We start from the raw sequence: 20,192 nt of genomic DNA, 5'->3' as shown, positions 1-20,192 counted from the left end.
TCAATAAATGAGTACAAAACAGCGTTTCCTAGCACCTGTCGCTTACTGATTGTTTGGAATTATAAATATGAGCGTAGTTCGTCTTTTAATATCACATGGAATTTTTTTTTTTTTTTTTACTCAGATGCATATATATATAGATATATATATCATACGTCAATATAGCCAAAACAACTGCATAGCCGCTCTTTAGTGTAGATGCATGTTGATTTTATCAGACGATGGCGTGATTATAAATAAGGGAGACTCCTGGTTAACATGAATTAAAAGGGGTCGTGTTTAGTCACTATTTAGTGTGGTATTTTTTGACAATATTCACTCATGACAGTAAAATAGGGCATTCTAAGTCAATATACCGCAGTATTTCCTCTCTCAATCAGTAGAAAATATGGTTAACACCCGGTCATGCATGAAAAAAAAAAATACCGTCATGTACCGTGAAACCGGTATAATTTTGAAAAATACCGCGATATACATTTTTGGTCATACCGCCCAGCACTAACTAAAATTTTAGTATTGGGTTATAATAAAATATTTGGTTAAAGTTTGCTTTTACAGCTTGACAGTTTTTAGTCCATTTTGCAAATTAGTTGCATTTTAGTTAATGATTTTAGAGTAAAATGGACTAAAATGAATAAACATCACCTGTCTTTGTCATTTTAAATTGTCAATATATTGTCTTTTTTCTTCAAAGACTAAAAGCCTTTTGAAATCTTAAACCACACTAAGGCTTGAGTCATTCTGTAGCTGGTAGTGCATTTTAAAACTCCACTGCATCTGATCGAACATTCAGAGGAAACTGGCACTTTATCTGTTTATATTAAGAGTGTGTTTGCTGCAGTAACTAAGAAATTTTCCTTCATTCAGGTTTACTTGCAAGCAGTTTTACATTTGTTTACTGTGTTAAAGTAGTGTTTACATGCCTCATATTTCCAGCATGAATGAGAAGCTTTCCAGGTTCTTATTGATGTGCCTGGTACTTGAGGATTGAGGTTAAGGGTAGTTTATTGCCTGACCTGCTGTAACCAAGCTTACCGGGTTAGTGTCTTTGCTATAGCTGACCTGCTTTACACAGCCTGTTCCGATCGATGTTAATTTTCCCATCCAGGCCGTTTGTTTTCCATCCCTGGATGGAGCTCTTTTCAGGTAGGAGTAATTTAGGTTTAGATGTGCTTTTGAAGCTTAAAGTCTATATAAAAATATGATTAAGGGAGAATAACACAGACAGTATGATGTGAGCTATTGTACTATTTTGACTAGAAAATAGAAGAACTGATTTTGCTTAACTAAATTAAAATGAAAAATGTTGGCTTTGCAACTAGCTAAAATAGAACAAGTTTATTTTCAGTTAATGTTTATTTTATTTGAAGTAAAGAAAATGTTTTTTAGTTAACAAAAATAACGGACAACATTAACAACCAGACTGTTTCTTATTTTTATATTTTAACGTTTGTGTATGTGTTTTTGTTGTTTAGACAATATGAAATTATATGTTTGAATGGAATATGCTGGAAAATAGGATTTGGCTGATATGAACTTATGATTGCAGTGTTTGGAGATTCAAGACTTCTTTGCAGACATTAAATATCAAACCTATTGACTTGAGTAATTACTAGGGTTGGGTACCGTTCACATTTTAACTGGTACTTTACTCGGTGTAATTACAAAAACATTTATTTCAGTAAAGAAATAAGTCCAAAAGTCTCAATTTCAACATTTTACACAATAGGGCCCTACAAACTTTTACTTTCGTGAGCGTCATGCGTGCTTCAGTATTTGTGTAGTAAATAAAACCGCGTTTCCGCCATTCATACATACATAGGCAAGCGGAACATGCAGGATTCATATTTAAACTGTCTTTTTGCATTTTAATATTCACAGACACTAGTTCATATCGCGATTCGAATTAAGTGGCAGCGGCTACTTTTTATTCGTCCAAAATTGATGGATTCCGTGGCATTCCGCGCTACACTCTTAAAAATAAAGGTGCTTCAAAAGGTTCTTCAAGCGATGCCATAGAAGAACCATTTTTGGTTCCACAAAGAACCATTCAGTCAAAGGTTCTTTAAAGAACCATCTCTTTCTTGCGTTTTTGTAATCTGAATAACCTTATTTCGCCACAAAGAACCTTTTGGGAAACGGAAAGGTTCTTCAGATGTTAAAGGTTCTTTATGGAACCATTTAGACAAAAAGGTTCTTCTATGGCATTGTGAAGCACCTTTATTTTTAAGAGTGTATAGAGTAAATTACGTTTTTATGAATGGACTCCGCGATCCTGTCCGCGTTTTTGCAGAAACCATATGGCCCTAGAAATGTAACCACACTTCAGAACATTTCGGCTTGCCCTGTGTGTTGTTTGAACAAGTTGAAGGGGTGACATCACGTCACAGGGTCTCTTTTTCTCTCTCTGTAGCGTATGCGCCCAGATAAAGCGTTCTCAGGTACCGAAATTTGGCACCGATTGATTTAACGTGAATCGGTACTCTGTAGTACCGACGCAATTCGGTCGGTACCCTTAAAAGTACAGAGTTCGGTACTCAACCCTAGTAATTACTTGTAAAAACTTTTACTTTGTTTATTTTGAGAAATAGTTGAAGGCTACTTTTTGCAAATATTAAGGCATTTTATTTAATTTGTTAATATTGCATTCATATTTAATTTTTTAATAAAGGAGCATAGCATTCATTACTATATTAGTTGTCTTGTATCGGACAGCTCTCTAAACAGGCGTAACCATCAAACTAGCTTAGAAATGTCTTGCTTAAACCATTCTACCAGCAGAACTGAAGTTGATATTCCACCTCCTTCCTTCCCATGATTCCTTTTAATTATCAGTGTTGGAAGTGTTAATTGCACAAATCTTCTCTGCTCTTGTTTGCACAGGGTAATACTGCCTTTCTGTACAGCTTATATAAAACCTGCACTCAAAATAGTTTCAGTCTGCACATGGACTCAGTTAGGTAGAATATAAAGAGATTTCTTATAGAATGAATGATGACCTTCACGCTGTTCTCAGGAATACTGTCACCTGTTAGAGATGTGCTGAATAAGTTTAAGTCAGATATGTGTTAGAGGCCATTAGAGGCAGAAGGCTGGTGGCAGCGCCAGTTCTCTTTGGGAATGCTAATGTGCTCTTTGACGATGGGATCTGGGGGCGAATCCCTGACAGAAAAATCAGCCCTCTCTCTTTCTCGCTCACTCGTTCCCTCTCTCTGTATTTCACTCACCCCCTGTGTAGTAGCCACTTGACAGTAGAGGTCTACACGGGTCCAAAAATTCATCTGGACCCGATCGGCACATATTCCACAGCAAATTGCTATTAACAAGTCGATAAACAAGTTGCAAACATTAAACTTTTTGTCTTACCTAATGTAAGAAGCCTTCTCCCTTGTACCTGACTGTGATGCACACGATCCTCCTTGCCAAGAAAGTTCCATCCGTGTTATTCCTCTCTTGCCAATTGAAATGCGTAATCCACTCATTATTCCAGTTTCAAAAGTTCACCTGCTGTCACAGTGTAGGATGACAAATGCGACTTTGCAGTTTTGCAGTTTTTGTATCTCGAGTCAACTTGCATAATAATCTAGACTATTTACCCATTTGGATTATAATAACGATTGCTCGTCCAGTGCCATGGTTGCTGACGTTAGCTTTACTTATTTGCTATAATCTCTGTGCTCTCACATCACTCATGCAGTTATCCATTATCACCGTGCGTGTGCATTAACTCCGCCCGCCCACCCTGTTCTCGGAGTCCGATCGACTCAGGTATTACGCACAATGTTAAACAGACCCGGGACCCGAAGTAATAGATTGGGACCTTGACCATTTAAAATGTAGCCCCGAACCCGTACGGATCCCGGGTCGGGTCCTCGGGTCTCGGGTCCTCCATGTAGACCTCTTCTTGACAGTCACTGTGACACATGCCATACCACTTGACTTTATAATCATAGCTTAGAAATCACACATTAAGTATTTTACACTAAGGCTGGTGAAAAAAAAAAAATTAGACAACAGTTGTAAAGTAGTTTGAAGTTCATCTGATGGTATTGTTTTAAACTGGTGTAAAATTAAATTATAAAATATTTTTTTTATTTTAAAGTACAGTTGAATTATTACAGTAGTAATAGATTTGTCTTCTTTTTTTTATAGAGTAAATTTAATAAAATAATTGTATTGTTGGTGGTGTTGTTGTGGTCTTTTTTTTTTCCTTACCTAAATGTCTATCATATTGCAGTTCAAATTAATAAATGACAAAATAGAATTTATTTGACCACATCATGCAGCCCTAATATGTAAATCAATAATTTACAGTTTTGAAAAAATACATTTTATAATATTAATTTTAGATGAAAAAGAATCTAAATAAAACGGTTACTATAAAATATTACATATTTGTTTACCTGCATGCCATGTAACCATTAACCAACATCAGAGAAGCCAGAACATTGTTAAATTATTGAAATATGAATTGCCTTAAAATCTCAGGGCGTATTTGATGAAAATATTTTGGGATAAATTAGGGCTTTTGCTGGCAAACATGTTTGGGAATCCCTGCATTAGTGTAGAACTAATTCAAATGTATTTGATAATATTACCTGTATTTATATGTTCATTAAATAATTCTTAACATATCAGTAGATATTGTTTGTTAGTATCTAATTGAAGTATAAAATGTTAATATTTTTGTTGCTTATAATGTTGCTATCATGTAGTGCTGCCTATCGAGTTTCATTAATCTCATGTTTACTCAGTTCCTGCTTATGCATAAATGACATTAACATTATGGGCTTTTAGAAAATTGTAAAAAAAAAAAAAGTAAAACATATGAGATCTACGACCACAATTACCTCAGAATACAGTCAGCACAACCGTTAGCAAGAGGAAATAGGAGGGAATATGCTGTATCATTTGTGTTTCTCCATTTTTTTCTCGTTTGCTTCTACACTTACTAGTTCTGTTTTTTTAAAGTCACTAAGGAAAATTGAAGCACCGTATGTAGGATCCTGCTAAATGTGGCATATCAAACCTTGAGCTTATGTGAACCAGATCTGCTTCGTTTCTCTTGCCTGGCTTTGATAAAGATGTATTTCTGAATCAAAACAAAAAAAAAAAAAAGTAAAACATATGAGATCTACGACCACAATAACCTCAGAATACAGTCAGCACAACCGTTAGCAAGAGGAAATAGGAGGGAATATGCTGTATCATTTGTGTTTCTCCATTTGCTTCTACACTTACTAGTTCTGTTTTTTTAAAGTCACTAAGGAAAATTGAAGCACCGTATGTAGGATCCTGCTAAATGTGGCATATCAAACCTTGAGCTTATGTGAACCAGATCTGCTTCGTTTCTCTTGCCTGGCTTTGATAAAGATGTATTTCTGAATCAAAACTGGCTTAATTCTTTATGCACATGAGCTAAATCATGCCAAAATACACGTAAGACAAACACAGATATCACATTTCACTCCCGCTATGATGGAGGATATGACTCTGGCTCGATCATATGGCCAATCAGTAGCATAATGTAAAGTAAAATGCTTGATAAACATTGTCAGCATGAGCAGTTTCCTCAAAGTCAGGTTTGTGGGTCTAATCTGGGTGCATTGAAGGAGACAGCATTTATCCTGTGGCTTAACCCGATGAACCTGTTAGCAGCGATGCCCACATGTGACGTGCGATGTGGGATGCTGGTGGAATTAATGAATGTCACTCATACTGTAGTTGTGTTTGACAGTGAGTCTATTCATCCAGCTGAACAAGGAAATTCAGGGAGTTCAATAAAGTACACGAAACAATCACAATTCATGATGGCTCAAAGCCAGTTGGTGGCTGTTTTTTGTTATGTGTGTAGCTCAAACCAATCATGTGGCGGAGTAAATGGGTTGAGAGCTTGCCTGGTCAACACTTAAGGACAGTATTGGTTATTTTCAGCAGTCAAAGCATTTTTAAAAAATAACTTTAATAGTTATTGCTTTTAAATATTTTTGTATAGTGTTAATTTTTATTTGTGTCAGTCATTTTAGTACTTAAACGTATTTCAGTTAAAAGCAGTTGTTCTCATTGTATACTATTTATTAATATTTGAATTATTAATATTTGTATTTCAGTTTAGTTTCAGTTTTAGTAATTTTATTATGTGCTTTTGTCATTTTTATGAGCTTTTTTGAATATTTCTGTACAGCACAAATATTTATTTCAGGCTTATTTTTAGTACTTAAACTTATTTCAACTTTTTTTTTTTTTTTTTTTTTTTTCATTTAATATTTATATATTATAATTTTTTATATAGATAAAACTATTTTTAATAGTTTTTGTTAACAATAACAAAACTGAGGCAATAAGAGTATAATTTTACCAGTCTAGTTAAATTATAGGTTTTTATGTTTCACGTTTGCCTTAACAATGTGTTATAACCTTTATATTGTATCAATGAACCTGTCGACCTCTATAAACTCTGTGCTCTGCATTAAATGTAGCCGATTGTTTCACCTCGTGGTCATTGCAAGTACTTCCTCTTTTTAACCATCGCTGTCTTTCTGCTAGGACGTTTGTTCTGCACTCTTCAGTGTAGTGCTGTATTTGACGCCTCTGTAATCTTTCTGTCTCTCCTCTTCTCAGTTCTATCTCCAGGACACCAAGAGCAGCAATGGCACCTTCATCAACAGCCAGCGTCTGAGCAGGGGGTCGGAGGAAAGCCCTCCCTGTGAGGTGCTCTCCGGTGACATCATTCAGTTTGGGGTGGATGTGACGGAGAACACCCGGAAAGGTGAGAAAGGACTGTCGGTGTTATCTGCGATAATGATAATGTATTTGTCTGTAATGCAAGTGTGGATGTGCAAATGTTCCTTTCTGAATACGAAACTGTGTGTGTGTGTGTGTGTGTGTGTACGTATATACATACATATACATATACATACATATATATACATATATATACATACATACATACACATACATATGTGTATAATTAGGGATGCTCCGATCAGGATTATTGCAGCCGATACTGAGTACCGATTTCTTGTCATGGTGATCAGCCGATTCTGATGCTTTATATAGACTGTTTCATGGTCCAAAGTTAACTTCCGGTCTGCGTTTGTATATCAGTCTGGCTATGGCGCCGGCTACAAACGTAGTTAAGGTGATGAGTAGACTGAAGTTGGGCTCAGGTGGTTGTGCTGTGGGATGTTTCCCATACATTTATTTATTTGTGGCGCTCGTCACAATATCAAAACTGACCGATTTTCCAAAAGGCTTCGTTGAATAAACATGAGCACGTACTGCACATTTAAAAATCAAAACGCGCGGGTGTTTTTATATCACTGTATTTCTGAAGGAAGACTACCTGTAGAAAATTTTCAATGTCATTTTCATTTCATCTTGCATGTTATATGCCTGATAAAGCAGCGTTTGTGAGCTCAGCACTGCTTTGTGTACTGCCATTACTGGGGAAACCTGTTTCTCCCGCTTTAAAGCACCTCCTGCTGGTAGAGAATGAATTTACATTTTCAGTAAGTCCATCTGATTTACGTCGTCGTGGAGGAGTGGAAGAGGACTCCAGTGGCAACCTGTGAAGCTCTGGTGAACGCCATGCCCAAGAGGGTTAAGGCAGTAATGGAAAATAATGGTGGCCACACAAAATATTGACACTTTGGGCCCAATTTGGACATTTTCACTTAGGGGTGTACTCACTTTTGTGGCCAGCGGTTTAGACATTAATGGCTGTGTGTTGAGTTATTTTGAGGGGACAGCAAATTTACACTGTTATACAAGCTGTACACTCACTACTTTACATTGTAGCAAAGTGCCATTTCTTCAGTGTTGTCACATGAAAAGATTATAATAAAATATTTACAAAAATGTGAGGGGTGTACTCACTTCTGTGAGATACTGTATATCGTTATCTTGAAATAAAATGACTCATATCGTGATATATGAGTTTAGTCTCATCGCCCACCCTTTTTATATTATTAATAGAGATGCACTGATCGACCGGGAAGTGACCGGAATTAGCCGATTTTCTGCATGATCCGTTTTGACATCACAACTATGCTCACATCCGTATCTAAACATGTTGTCGGCGTGGAAAGAAGACACAAAGTTTGCATTTAGCAATACGTGTAGAGCAAAAGTAAACCATGCTCGATTAACGCTTGTCTGGGACAAGTAGATTTTTTTAAAGGGGCATGTGAGAGAGAATTTTACTTGCCCGACCAGACAAGAAGCCTGATTAAAATGTCAATGACTAAAATAACTTGGGAAGCACTGAAACTTGACCACCGAAAATTCTTGCGTGAGAATAATGCTGATTTTATTGCATTTAGTGTAAATGGCAACTTATAATTTATCAAAGTCATTTGCATTTTTCCCCAGATTTACTTATTTGTATGTTCAAACAATTATTTAAAATATTAATCTTATAAAACTATTTATGCATTTGCAATTTTGCGGTGTAAATGCATTTATGGCACCTCTCAGCTTCATCAAACAGTCTGTGTAATTTGATGTGAAAGATGACACATTTAATAAGGTTAGGGGAAAAAAATGTATAAACATAGTGGGAAATGACGTCTGTTTTGTTATACAGCATCTCATTTCTACTAGGGCTGTGCGATTAATCGAAATCGTCATAAAATCGCGATTTGAGCTTGCGCGATTTCTAAATCACTATATTGCACGATTTTCCGCGCCCCCGACCTCCCGCAGTATGCTATCCGAACCAATCAGAATGCAGCGCTCCTAAATGGAGCACGAGAACAGAACAGACCGGGCAGGCATACAAACAATAACACCAGGTTCACACACTCCGTCTGTGGTGCGTATTTTGTCCGCGCCCATGTTAACGGATCAGAGCGTTCACACTGCACACGATTGCGGTCCGGCAGTGCGCTCCAGGAGCGGTGCGTCTGCAGCAGCCATGTGGCGATCGTTTCCGCACGGAGTCTGTAGACCCGGGACCCGCCATATACACTTCACTTTCCGCGTTCCGTTTCGCGCAACCGCGGATGAGTGCGGACGGACGAGCTCGACACAGTCTATTTCTGCTGTGCTGCATGCGCTGAATTAAAGTGTCAATCCATGTTAATTTGTACCGCGAATAATGCGCTGTAAAAATTAACATGGATTGACATGGAAATTTAGTAATTACACCATAAATGCATATAATTAAAGTCTACTGTTTCACAGTCAACACGTGGCTTTTTGGCTAGATTTAAAACAAGGAAAAGTGCACTTTTAGATAAACGAGGCAATAATAGATGGCACTCGTGGTGGTAGTTAAACAGTTATATTTATTGAGTTTAAACGTGAATGTCTATGAAAGATTGTATTACTGTACTGTGATAAAGGAGAATCACAATGCTGAAAAAGTATTTTCAGAAACAACGTTTGGATTTGAAATCAAAATAATGGATAAATGTTGTGTTTGTGGTCTTTTGGAAATATGCTTCAAATTCACACTCAATGCATTAATGACTGTAAAGTATGTCTGTGTGTCAAAATCGTGATTAAAATCGAAATCGCAAAATTGATCAAAGAAATCGCAATAGTTTTTTTTGTCCATATCGCACAGCCCTAATTTCTACCTCTTTCCAGTCACAGAGCACTTTATTTTGAGAGTTGTTTAAGTAATAGAACATCTGTAACTTAGTCCAGATTAGGGGAATTGTAATGTTTAATAATTTCCTTTATTATATAAATAATTTTTTTGCATTGAAAAAAGTAGATTTTTTTGTTTATATATGCTGTCAGTTATAGTTCTATAATCGGAACCGGCAAAAATCTGGAGTAATAGAATATAATTACAGTATTTTTTCTTTGATTAAGCAATAGCGTTTGTGCATTTAGCTATACTAAATGTATTTAGACTACTGTTTTTCATACAAATACGTAGAAACCATACAGAAACATTTTGATCATGGTATTGAAGTTTCAACTATGGTTATCATGATATAAATGTATGTGAATCCGGAAGACCAATGTTTAATATTAATAAAACTCAAACAGTCAGAATAATCAAATTTCACCATTATAAAAATGAGGTTGTTACAGTTTTTACAGATGTTACAGTTTTTGATAATGAACAAATTTACATCTGCATCCTAACTCAAGCTACTGCTGTCAACTCAAACTACTGTCAAATGTGCATTTCTAAAAGTAATATTATTAATTTTGCAGCCTGTTACATTACATACTGCACTTTTGTCAGATGCTGTAATGCAGAGATGGGCTTTTGAAACCCAAGTGCGCTGGCTGGTTGCTGCTCTGGATGTGTTGTAACTCAAGTACATGCAATGGGACGCTTTCACAATCAGATACAAATGCAAAGTAACTTACCCTTTAGAACGAATGAAGGCAAATATTACTTCATAACAAAACGAAAGTACATATGAACAAGAAAACCTGTATTTTAACTGGTGAAGTATTGAAATTAGATTCCAGTTTTCTTTGGAACCTTGGTTCCTGTCACATTTGTGTGTTGTGTGTTTAAGTCTTTGCGTTGTTGTGACACTACTTGCCTGCGTCTCATCAGAACGTCAGGAATTTTTATCAGTCTCTGGATATTTTTGATCATAAAACACTCTTTTTTTTTTAAGACATGTAAGCTTCTTAGACAGCCTCATATGGCCTGTTCATGTTTGTGTTAACCTGTAGCTTTGTAGTTTCTTGTTATGAAAAAATATATATATTTTTTTGTATAACCACTGGTGTCATACATACATCCCTAATTCATGTTTCTCTTGTTTTTAGTCACTCATGGCTGTATAGTGTCGACCATCAAGCTCTTCTTACCAGATGGCATGGAAGCTCGGCAGCGATCAGAGTAAGTCCCGTTTAAAGATTATTTAATATTTTTTGGCGGTTTAATCTCCCAAATAGCTTCTATCAATTCTTCGCTCAACCTGGTGAGATATTCTTTAAGGTAACTCATGCTTACAAGTTTTATCACTTTTAAAAACATGCACATAATGTGATAAAATCTCTGAGAGCTGAGGCTTACAGTTGCTGATTCCACTGATTCACTTGACCAAAACAACATTTGCCTGTGCTTGTTCAGAGGAAATGACATGTGGGGGCTGTTAGTTTGACTGTTAGTGGCCAAATGTTGTATGACAGGAATTAGTAGAGGATCAGATCTTTGCGTTTTTGTTCCATGGTTGGATCAGTTCCTTCATTTTTTATTAATTTCTCGGTTATTTAGCAAATGCAAATTGCGTATTTACATGTATAATCTCAGCACATGTCACAATCATACTGTTTTTTCCTTCTATTTAGGCAAAGTCTATTTATTTGGAAGAATACTTCAAATGATTATATTCATGAAGAGGGATATTGACAGTCTTGTTGACGGAAGGGATTTCCTACCACCATATGAATGCTATGTTTGACTGTGCATGTATCACTGGGCTATAAAAATCGTTTAACGGAAGGCATCCGTGAAGCAGATGGCTCTTGTGCCGAATGCTTCCCTGCAGCCTTCAGTGCTGGCAGGACCTGTTATACTCCACTCACGTGGAAACAAGGTGTGTACTGTGGGCATCTGTGCTGTTTTTGGGGCTTTAAAAGATTTTTATGGCTCTCCTTGTTTAACGTGTAAGTGCTCGCTGAATAAAGATGGCGCTTAATGTGAGCACGAGGAAATGGCAGAGAGCGCCATATACACTGGCAGGGATGTGGGACCACACACCTTGAGTCTTGGTTGCTGGCAGACTGTGTCTCTAAATCCACCTTGTGGCTCGACGTGTTAATGACTGAACTTTATTGCTTTACTCTAACCCCTCTGTTAGGACTGGCTCAGGGATTCTTGACTCGTTGTTTAATAATTGACTAGTCCGTTAGGCAGGTCAGCTAGTGAATTTATATGGAGTTTTATTTTTTTTATATTTATTTATAAAAGCTATGTATATGTATGCTTATGTGAAAATGTTTTCCTATCCCACCTCATTGTTTGACTGTGCATGTATCACTGGGCTATAAAAATCGTTTAACGGAAGGCATCCGTGAAGCAGATGGCTCTTGTGCCGAATGCTTCCCTGCAGCCTTCAGTGCTGGCAGGACCTGTTATACTCCACTCACGTGGAAACAAGGTGTGTACTGTGGGCATCTGTGCTGTTTTTGGGGCTTTAAAAGATTTTTATGGCTCTCCTTGTTTAACGTGTAAGTGCTCGCTGAATAAAGATGGCGCTTAATGTGAGCACGAGGAAATGGCAGAGAGCGCCATATACACTGGCAGGGATGTGGGACCACACACCTTGAGTCTTGGTTGCTGGCAGACTGTGTCTCTAAATCCACCTTGTGGCTCGACGTGTTAATGACTGAACTTTATTGCTTTACTCTAACCCCTCTGTTAGGACTGGCTCAGGGATTCTTGACTCGTTGTTTAATAATTGACTAGTCCGTTAGGCAGGTCAGCTAGTGAATTTATATGGATTTTTATTTTTTTTATATTTATTTAATGTATATGTGTATATGTATGCTTATGTGAAAATGTTTTCCTATCCCACCTCATTTATTCAGATGAGCTAATTTTTGTCTTTGATGATGTGATGATGCTAGTGCTACAGAAATGATTTACTTTAAAATTATTTACTGTGCAGTTGCACAAGCCTACTGTCCCATCTCTGTTCGCTCCACTACCAATTTTTTCATCCTCTTGGCCTGTTCAGCAATCATCAGCAATCAATTGTGTCCCGTGAAGGCAGTGGAGCTCTTTGGCCGAGCTCTCGACCCCGTCGCATGTTCACATCCAGCTTGTGGATGCATTTATAGAAGCCACACGTGTCTAGTTGTTGAGCTCTTGCCTCTGGAGCCCAGCCAGGGCAGTGGAGATGCGTGTTTGGGGTTAGCGGCATGTGTCTGTGCGCTCTTCTGTTTATTAGAAGATGCATTCGAGGGATTGCTGTACATGCTTGCGGTCAGGGCTTTTACTTGCTGTTTGAGGTCAAAAAGGCAGCCTGAAAAATCGTTCCTCTTGAAAGCGTTACGTCCCACTAGCCTGCTGAAATTCGTTCCAGCTAGTCGACAAAAGACATCTGCTTAAGAAATCTCCCCTCCTTTTAGAGTTTCTCAGCAAAATGCCTTCACTTTTTCCGCTTGGTGTTGTCCGTTTAGCCTCTTTTTCAGATAGATCTGCATTGTTGCCCTGTGAGTAGGGATGGATAGATATATTGAAGGACGGGAAACGTCAGAGATGTGATCGTCATCGTGGGCAGGGCCGCTGCTGATTGTTTTTATTTTCCATCTGGAGGGTGAGAAAGTCGAGCACTGGATTGAGATGTCCCGTTTCCTCCATTGGGTGAACTCAATTTCTTTCCCGCTATAATTGATCACAGATTGCAGCAGAACACCACAACCAGAATTGGGACATTGTTTCCACTTTACTCATTGGAAATGTAATGGATTTCCAATGTGCCGATCACACTTTATTGGTTCCCTTGTGGCTTGTTTAATTTTTGCATGTGTTGTTCTGTACAGTCCTGCTTGACTCTGATTTTGATATGAAAGCTATTTTGCTATTATTTGCTATTATTTTGTTAAATCTATTTTGAGCCAGTGGGGAATCTGAGCACTTTTTTCTTAACCAGCCGCAGTTTCGGTCTTATTCTTATTAATCCAAACTGGTCCTCATAGCTGTATTTTAGACATCAGATATGTTCAGATTGACTGTAGTTGACATTCACAGAAGTGCAGTCTAACTGGGGCCATGTATTTTAATATGTGACTGATTTGGTTTATCAATGGCTGAAGGATTGGTAGGGCTATCATCATGAGCTGGATATGTGATGCTACAGATCTGGATGAGTCTGTCATCAGTTTTTTTTAATAGAATGTAAAGAATAACCTGTGGTTGATCATTTTCTATCTGCTTTTCCAGTGCCAATAATTGAAAAAATGTCACATTAATTGGTTTAATCAGAGGTTTTAAATAACAAAATGCTTCTCAATCCAATTCAGAGTGTTTGCTGTGGCTCTGTTGATATCTGCAAGTCTTCATGAATTATCAGTGAGCCCATGACTGTCATATTAAAACAACCACCTCAAACAATGGTGTGTGTGTGTGTGTGTGTGTGTGTGTGTGGCTGCAGGCTTGGAACAGGAGAGTTACTGTGACTCATTTCTGTCTTACATAAACACACACTCGCAAGACACTGAGCCTGAAGCTCCTCAGTGCTCTAGTGGGTGATGTTGCTGTCTTAAATGTTCTGAACTTCAAATTAAAGAATTAGAAATAGAATTATGCTTAGATATTAATAAGTATACACACACATAAATCCATCCATCATCTGTGAGGACCGGACCTAGCGATCTGCCAGGACCTTGCTCACTAATCTAAGTGCTCCAAAGTTTGGCTAGTACATTTGCGATCAGAAGCCAAAAAAGCTAAGTATAATATCTGTGATAAACATGTTGCAACAGAGGTGTCACCACCAACATGACAAAGCACTTTAATTTAATAGATCGTTAAAGATCGCGAACATGATTCAAACACCAACGTGATTCTGTTCCTAAATTACAATGATTCGTCTCTTTCATTCCTCAACCTTTGACATGTGCGATCAATGTTGTCATCACTTGGTTCATCCATGCAGAGTACGATCACACCAGTGTGATTTGAACGTTTAAATCTGCGTTCGCGCCGCCTTTGACCTAAAGAGAGCAGCTGTCATCTGTCATGAATGAAACCGCTTCACAGTCTTTTCAGCCACACAGTATCATTATTTCTGTTACAAACATTCAAATCACAGAAGTTTAAAATAGAGTAAATCACCTTTTGAAAGTAATTTGACACTTCAAATGAAGATTTATCGATTACATTGTTACGCCAGTAGGTGGCGAAAAGGGGCTGTTAAAATGTATTTGTCTTTGAATCATACAAGAGATTCGTTCAAGAATGCTGATTCATCCAGTAATGAAACAAGTACATCTTGAGTGAGTCATTTAAACATTAATTCATAAATTACATGTGATTTTGTTTAGTTGTCTAATGTTTTTTCTTCAGAATTATGAGAGAACCACAACTTCCATTGGGGGGGAAAAAAAACAACAACTAAATTTGTCCAGAGTCATGCAGTTGTATTTTGCACACAAACAGCTCTTAAAGAGTCCAGTTTTTATGTAGCCTGTTGATTTTTGTTGGTATTCAGCTCCAATAAATGGTTTGGCAAAAAAGAGACAGAGGATAAATGTTTGATATCATTATTTAATCACATTGGAATTGAAACTGGGAATTGAAAAGAATCTGAATCGATAAGCGGAATCGGAATTGATCAAATTCAAATGATACCCAACCCTAAACATGAATGAAAAATAAATCTTAGTTGTGTGATATTCCTTACAAATACTATTATTATTACTTTGATATGTACACTTTAGTATCCAATAATAATATGTTTCTGTCAGAATTTCTTCAACTTTTATTTTTATGGGTTATCGCAAAGATCTTTGAGTTTGTGTATGTATTTGACGGTAGTTTTTCTCAAGTGAAATGGTGTAAAGCTGCTGAAGTGACTCTCAGCAGCTCTGGAGATGAAGTTATTGTGTTCATGTGCCGTCATATTGAGATGCAGACGTTGAAACACCGTGAGTGTCACTTGTGTTTGAGTTTGTGTAGTACATGAAACTACGGCACTAGACACACAGAACATGCAGACCTATTAGCCACATATGCACTAACTGCCTGTCATCACATTTATTTCTGCCGTGTGATCGGCTGTTAGATTAATTCATGCTGAGTAAAAATGTCTTGAGCTTATTTGTTACAAATTTGCACATTATGCACAGTATGCATACAGTATATACTACACAACTATTAGTAAGGTAGTATGCAGTTTAGGGCTGCCACTGATGACTATTTTTATTTCGATTAATCTATCGACTAATTTATCGATTAATTGAAACGATTAATTTCCCACAAAAAATCTTCAATTTTACTTAAGAATATTTTATTAAACTATATTTTATTAAACCAAATGAAATCCAAATTTCTATGAAATCCTTTTTTTTAAAGCAAAAGTAAAGTGCAACATAGAGTGCAATATCTCATAATCCAAATCACTGAAATCAAAGTTCAGTATTATAGTGCAGGGCTCTACAGTGCGACCATTTCAGTCACATTTGCCACTGAAAACTACTGCGTGCGACTATGAAAAAATATTTAGGAGCACCAGTGCGACTGACCAGATCTTCATCATGTTTGTGATTGTGATTGCTGAGGGGAGCTTCAAAGGTTTCTACATGTTTTTGCAGCGTTGAGTAATGTATCACAGACATATCTCATGAATCCTTTCATAAGCAAAGTGTAGACGGTGTAAATAAAAGATTCATTGTGCAGTGTAGAGAGCTTCGTTGATTATAAATGTGAGATCGTGATGAGCTAAGATGAGTGACAGCTTTTTATGATTTTTAAGGGAGTTTGTAAATGTGATATAGATTTAATACAACAGTTCAATAGACAAGTTAATATTAAGTGACTTACATTGTCTGACTATAACACTATTGTCTGATTTTGCTTTATTTCGTTGTCGAAAATAGTTTGAAACAAAGTCACAGCTCAGCCGCTGCGCATCTCCATTCAAACACAGTGGTGTCTCGTTTATGAATAAACTGCGTTTTTAAAGGAATCTTGTGAGTCAGTGATCCATACTTGGCCACATGTCACGTCACTTTTTCACTTAACCTTCCAAAAATGGACACGACTAGAAATCAGTGGTTAAGTTGTATTTACAACACTGTTCCAGAACACTTCAACCCAAATATTCAGATGTGTGCAGCACATTTTATGGAGGACTGTTTCCTGATCCTGGAAGAGTAGACTACAATTTTATATATTTAAAGCGAGTTTTTTGGGCAGTGTAGACTAGAGTAGGGCTTGTTGTCATTTCTCCGATCACAAATGCAGACATGGTTTTATGTTTACGCGGCGCGATGCAACGCAATGCGTAAAAAGACCATATAAGTCATTATAATCCATAATTATATCCCCACTGGATGCAACAAATGCCTCGTTTATAATGGGTTTTCATGTTTTTGAATCGTCGCTCCGGCCGGGACACGGCATCACAGTATGGTGAGGGGCATAACATTTCCGTCTCATGCTTGAGGTATTCGGCCAATCACAACGCACTGAATAGCTGGCCAATCACAGCACACCTCGCTTTTTCAGACCGATGAGCTTTGTAAAAATCGACGCATTTCAGAAAGGCGGGGCATAGAGGAGAAACAATAATGTACAGTATGTGGAAAAAATTTGTTTTTTGAACCTTAAACCGCATAAACACATTTCATTACAGCAAATACACTAAATAATGTTCTTTTTAGCAGCATCATGACACCTGTAAATCATTTAATATTTCTGTATTCAACATTTTAAAACATTAATCTTAACATGAATTTATGGATTTAATTGCACTCATGCCACCTCTGATCCTCATTAAATATCTGAAAATACACCTACGTATATGCCACTTTTGTGTTCTTCTGTGCCACCTCTGTACAAATTAATTTGAATACTGATTTAGTTTGATTAGTAACTTATTCTTCTTATTCTACTTGTTCTTATTCTGTGGTTTTAATCAGAATTTTTAAAAAGCTTATAAAATATATATATTTTTTAATTTGACGTAAAAGATTACATACTTTTAATAAAGTTAGCAAAATGCCATTACAAAGGTAAAAACAAAATTCCACTCTAAGTCACTTTGAGTCAAATATCACCTCGTAATGGGAAGGCAAATTTTTTTTGGATTATTGATTAGAAGGTGCTCCTAAATTTTTGACTGTGCTCCTAAATGTTTTAAGTTAAAAATAAATAAGCGTAGAGCCCTGTAGTGTAAGAATGACAACATATCCACGTGTTCTAGTCTACTAATAATAAAATTATAATCAAAAAACACTTTTTAAAGGAGTATTTACCAGAAATGTTATTTACCAGACTTTATTCAGGAGAACATGTAAATGTGCAGTATTTCTGGGAAAAAAAAGAAACTTTTTTTTTTTTTTTTAATCAATTAATTGGAGATGCTTTTGATTATTAAAATTTTATGGAACCATTCAAATGGAATTTGGTAAAGATAAAACTGTAAAACTCAATTAATTAGACTTGCTTTTTGATTAATACAATTTTATTTAACCATTAAAACAGAGTATAGAAAAAAAAAACGGAAAAAAAAAAAAACTGAATTTGGAAATAAAACGGATTTCATAGGGCCCTATAATTGTGTTCCCAGATGAACGTTATAATAAACCCAAACTCACAACAACATGCAGAGATGGAGTTTGAGACGCTGCACACATGTAAATGATAACAGTTCCTGTGGAACTACTGTGAACGGAGCCGCTGTGTGACGCATGTACTTATCCTACACGCATGTAAATAATTAAAGCGCATATACTGTATTAGAACCGCATCGCATATAATTATTTAATTCAATCATAGCTTTTGTGAATTCACAATTATGCTTAATTATGATTTTTAAATGGGTTTAATATATCATGCAGCCGTGGGTTGTCTAAACAGTCTAATAATGTTTTATGGATTCTCGTCCATGAAATGTGCCACTTCCGGTATTTTGCTGGTTAATCGACGCAAGAAAAATTAAGTCGAGGATTTAAAAAAATCGAATAGTCTAATAAAATCGACGAATCAAGATAGCCCTAATGCAGTTCCAAATATAACCTCTCTCTGCATTACATGTGATATGCCACATTGATAAGGATGTTTGTGGATCACCATTATGGACATCCCACGAGTGCTAACTTCCCCCATGTCTGCTGGAATGCTCTCCAACCCGTCGGCTTTGTTTCTTTGCACGAGTTACTGAGCCGATGCCGTAGGGGCAGACAGCCAGAGGATCAGGTTCTGCTACTATTGTCCCGCCTAAGTTTCACTGCGTATGAAAATTGAAAGCTCTTCAGATGGGTTTGGAGCTCTGAGGGACTTTGGAGTGTTTTATTTCAGAAGAGTCTGGAACTATCACATGGCAAGCTCTTGAACTTTGACCGCTGTTAGAGGCGTGGATGGTGTCAGACTGTGTGGAGCGGACAGAACTGTACTGTTTTGATTTTGCATAAGCGACGAGGATCCTGCCATGTTATCGAGCTGCTAAAGAGAGCATGACTGCATGTTCTTCTGCAAAGAGCCTGAAAGAAAAATATCAAGACCACAGACATAGACGCGATGACCGCCAGAAATCTGCTCCGCTGATGGATCTCGCACTATAAAGTCTGCTTTTCCTACGCTTCAGGTAACAAGACTTTTCCAAGAGCAGGGATCGGCAGGTTTTTAAAGGAATGACGCACGCAGTAAATATGGGAAAAAATGCTTGAAATGTGAATTGTTTCCAGCAGGAAGTTTTTATGAGGGTGTGTGTTGTTGAAGCCTGAACTATTTACTCATCATTTCTCTCTACACGTTTTATAATTCACTCATCTGGATAACTGGTGTTTAATATAGCTTTAAGGCTGGTCATTTAACAATTAATATACTTAAAATCAATAAGTTGTGTTTGTTTGAACAAGGCCAGAACAGTTATCGCATGCTGATTTGTATTTATTTTTTTAATGTTGTGGATTAATGCTTTAATGATTATTTTATTATTATTATTATTGTTTTTTTTATTATTATTTTAATTGTTTTATTTAATTGAATTTTATTATTTTATTTCATTTGACTTTTATTTTTAATTTTATTATTTGACTATTTTATTCTATTTTTATTTTATGATTACTTTAATTTTTACTTTTTTATTATTTTTATTTTATTATTTTATTATTTGATTGTTTTATTTTATTTTTATTTTGAAAGCTTTTTATTGGGCAAAATATTGTGTTAAGTTTGCAGTATTTCTGTCCAAATGTATATTTATGCAAAGTTTATTTACATCATATTTGGACTGGATTGAAGTTTTGAAGAATCTTTGTTTGATCTGAATGTTTTGTTTGGTTAAGAGGCATCATTATGCATGTTTTTCTAGTTCTTCAGGGTTTATGGTTTGGATCAGGGTTTATGGTTTATCAGGTCGTTTGTTCCAGTTCTCCAGACTCTATTCGGTTAGACTTACTTCACAAAGTCCCAATGACAGACAGCATTTCATATTCTGTTTCTGCCTGGAATCTCTCTAGAGCTCAAAGTCCACAGGTATCACCGCTGACCTTTTGAATCCACAGCCTGTTTGTGTAATTTAAATGAAAGAAAC

At 36.6% G+C, this 20,192-nt stretch overlaps 1 protein-coding gene across 1 annotated transcript in view; it reads left to right on the top strand.

Annotated features, from left to right (window-relative positions):
* Positions 1-20,192, top strand: part of slmapa (sarcolemma associated protein a) — a 61,656-nt gene that overhangs the window by 15,834 nt on the left and 25,630 nt on the right. Inside the window, exons 2-3 of the mRNA XM_016240797.1 lie at positions 6,622-6,769; positions 10,750-10,822. Of these exons, the coding sequence (XP_016096283.1) occupies positions 6,622-6,769; positions 10,750-10,822 (221 nt within the window). The remainder of the gene's footprint in view (positions 1-6,621; positions 6,770-10,749; positions 10,823-20,192) is intronic.

Source organism: Sinocyclocheilus grahami, unplaced genomic scaffold, assembly GCF_001515645.1.
Source record: "Sinocyclocheilus grahami isolate Dianchi unplaced genomic scaffold, SAMN03320097.WGS_v1.1 scaffold601.1, whole genome shotgun sequence".
In the NCBI taxonomy this organism is placed as follows: domain Eukaryota; kingdom Metazoa; phylum Chordata; class Actinopteri; order Cypriniformes; family Cyprinidae; genus Sinocyclocheilus; species Sinocyclocheilus grahami.
This window is presented reverse-complemented; position numbering and strand designations above follow the sequence as displayed.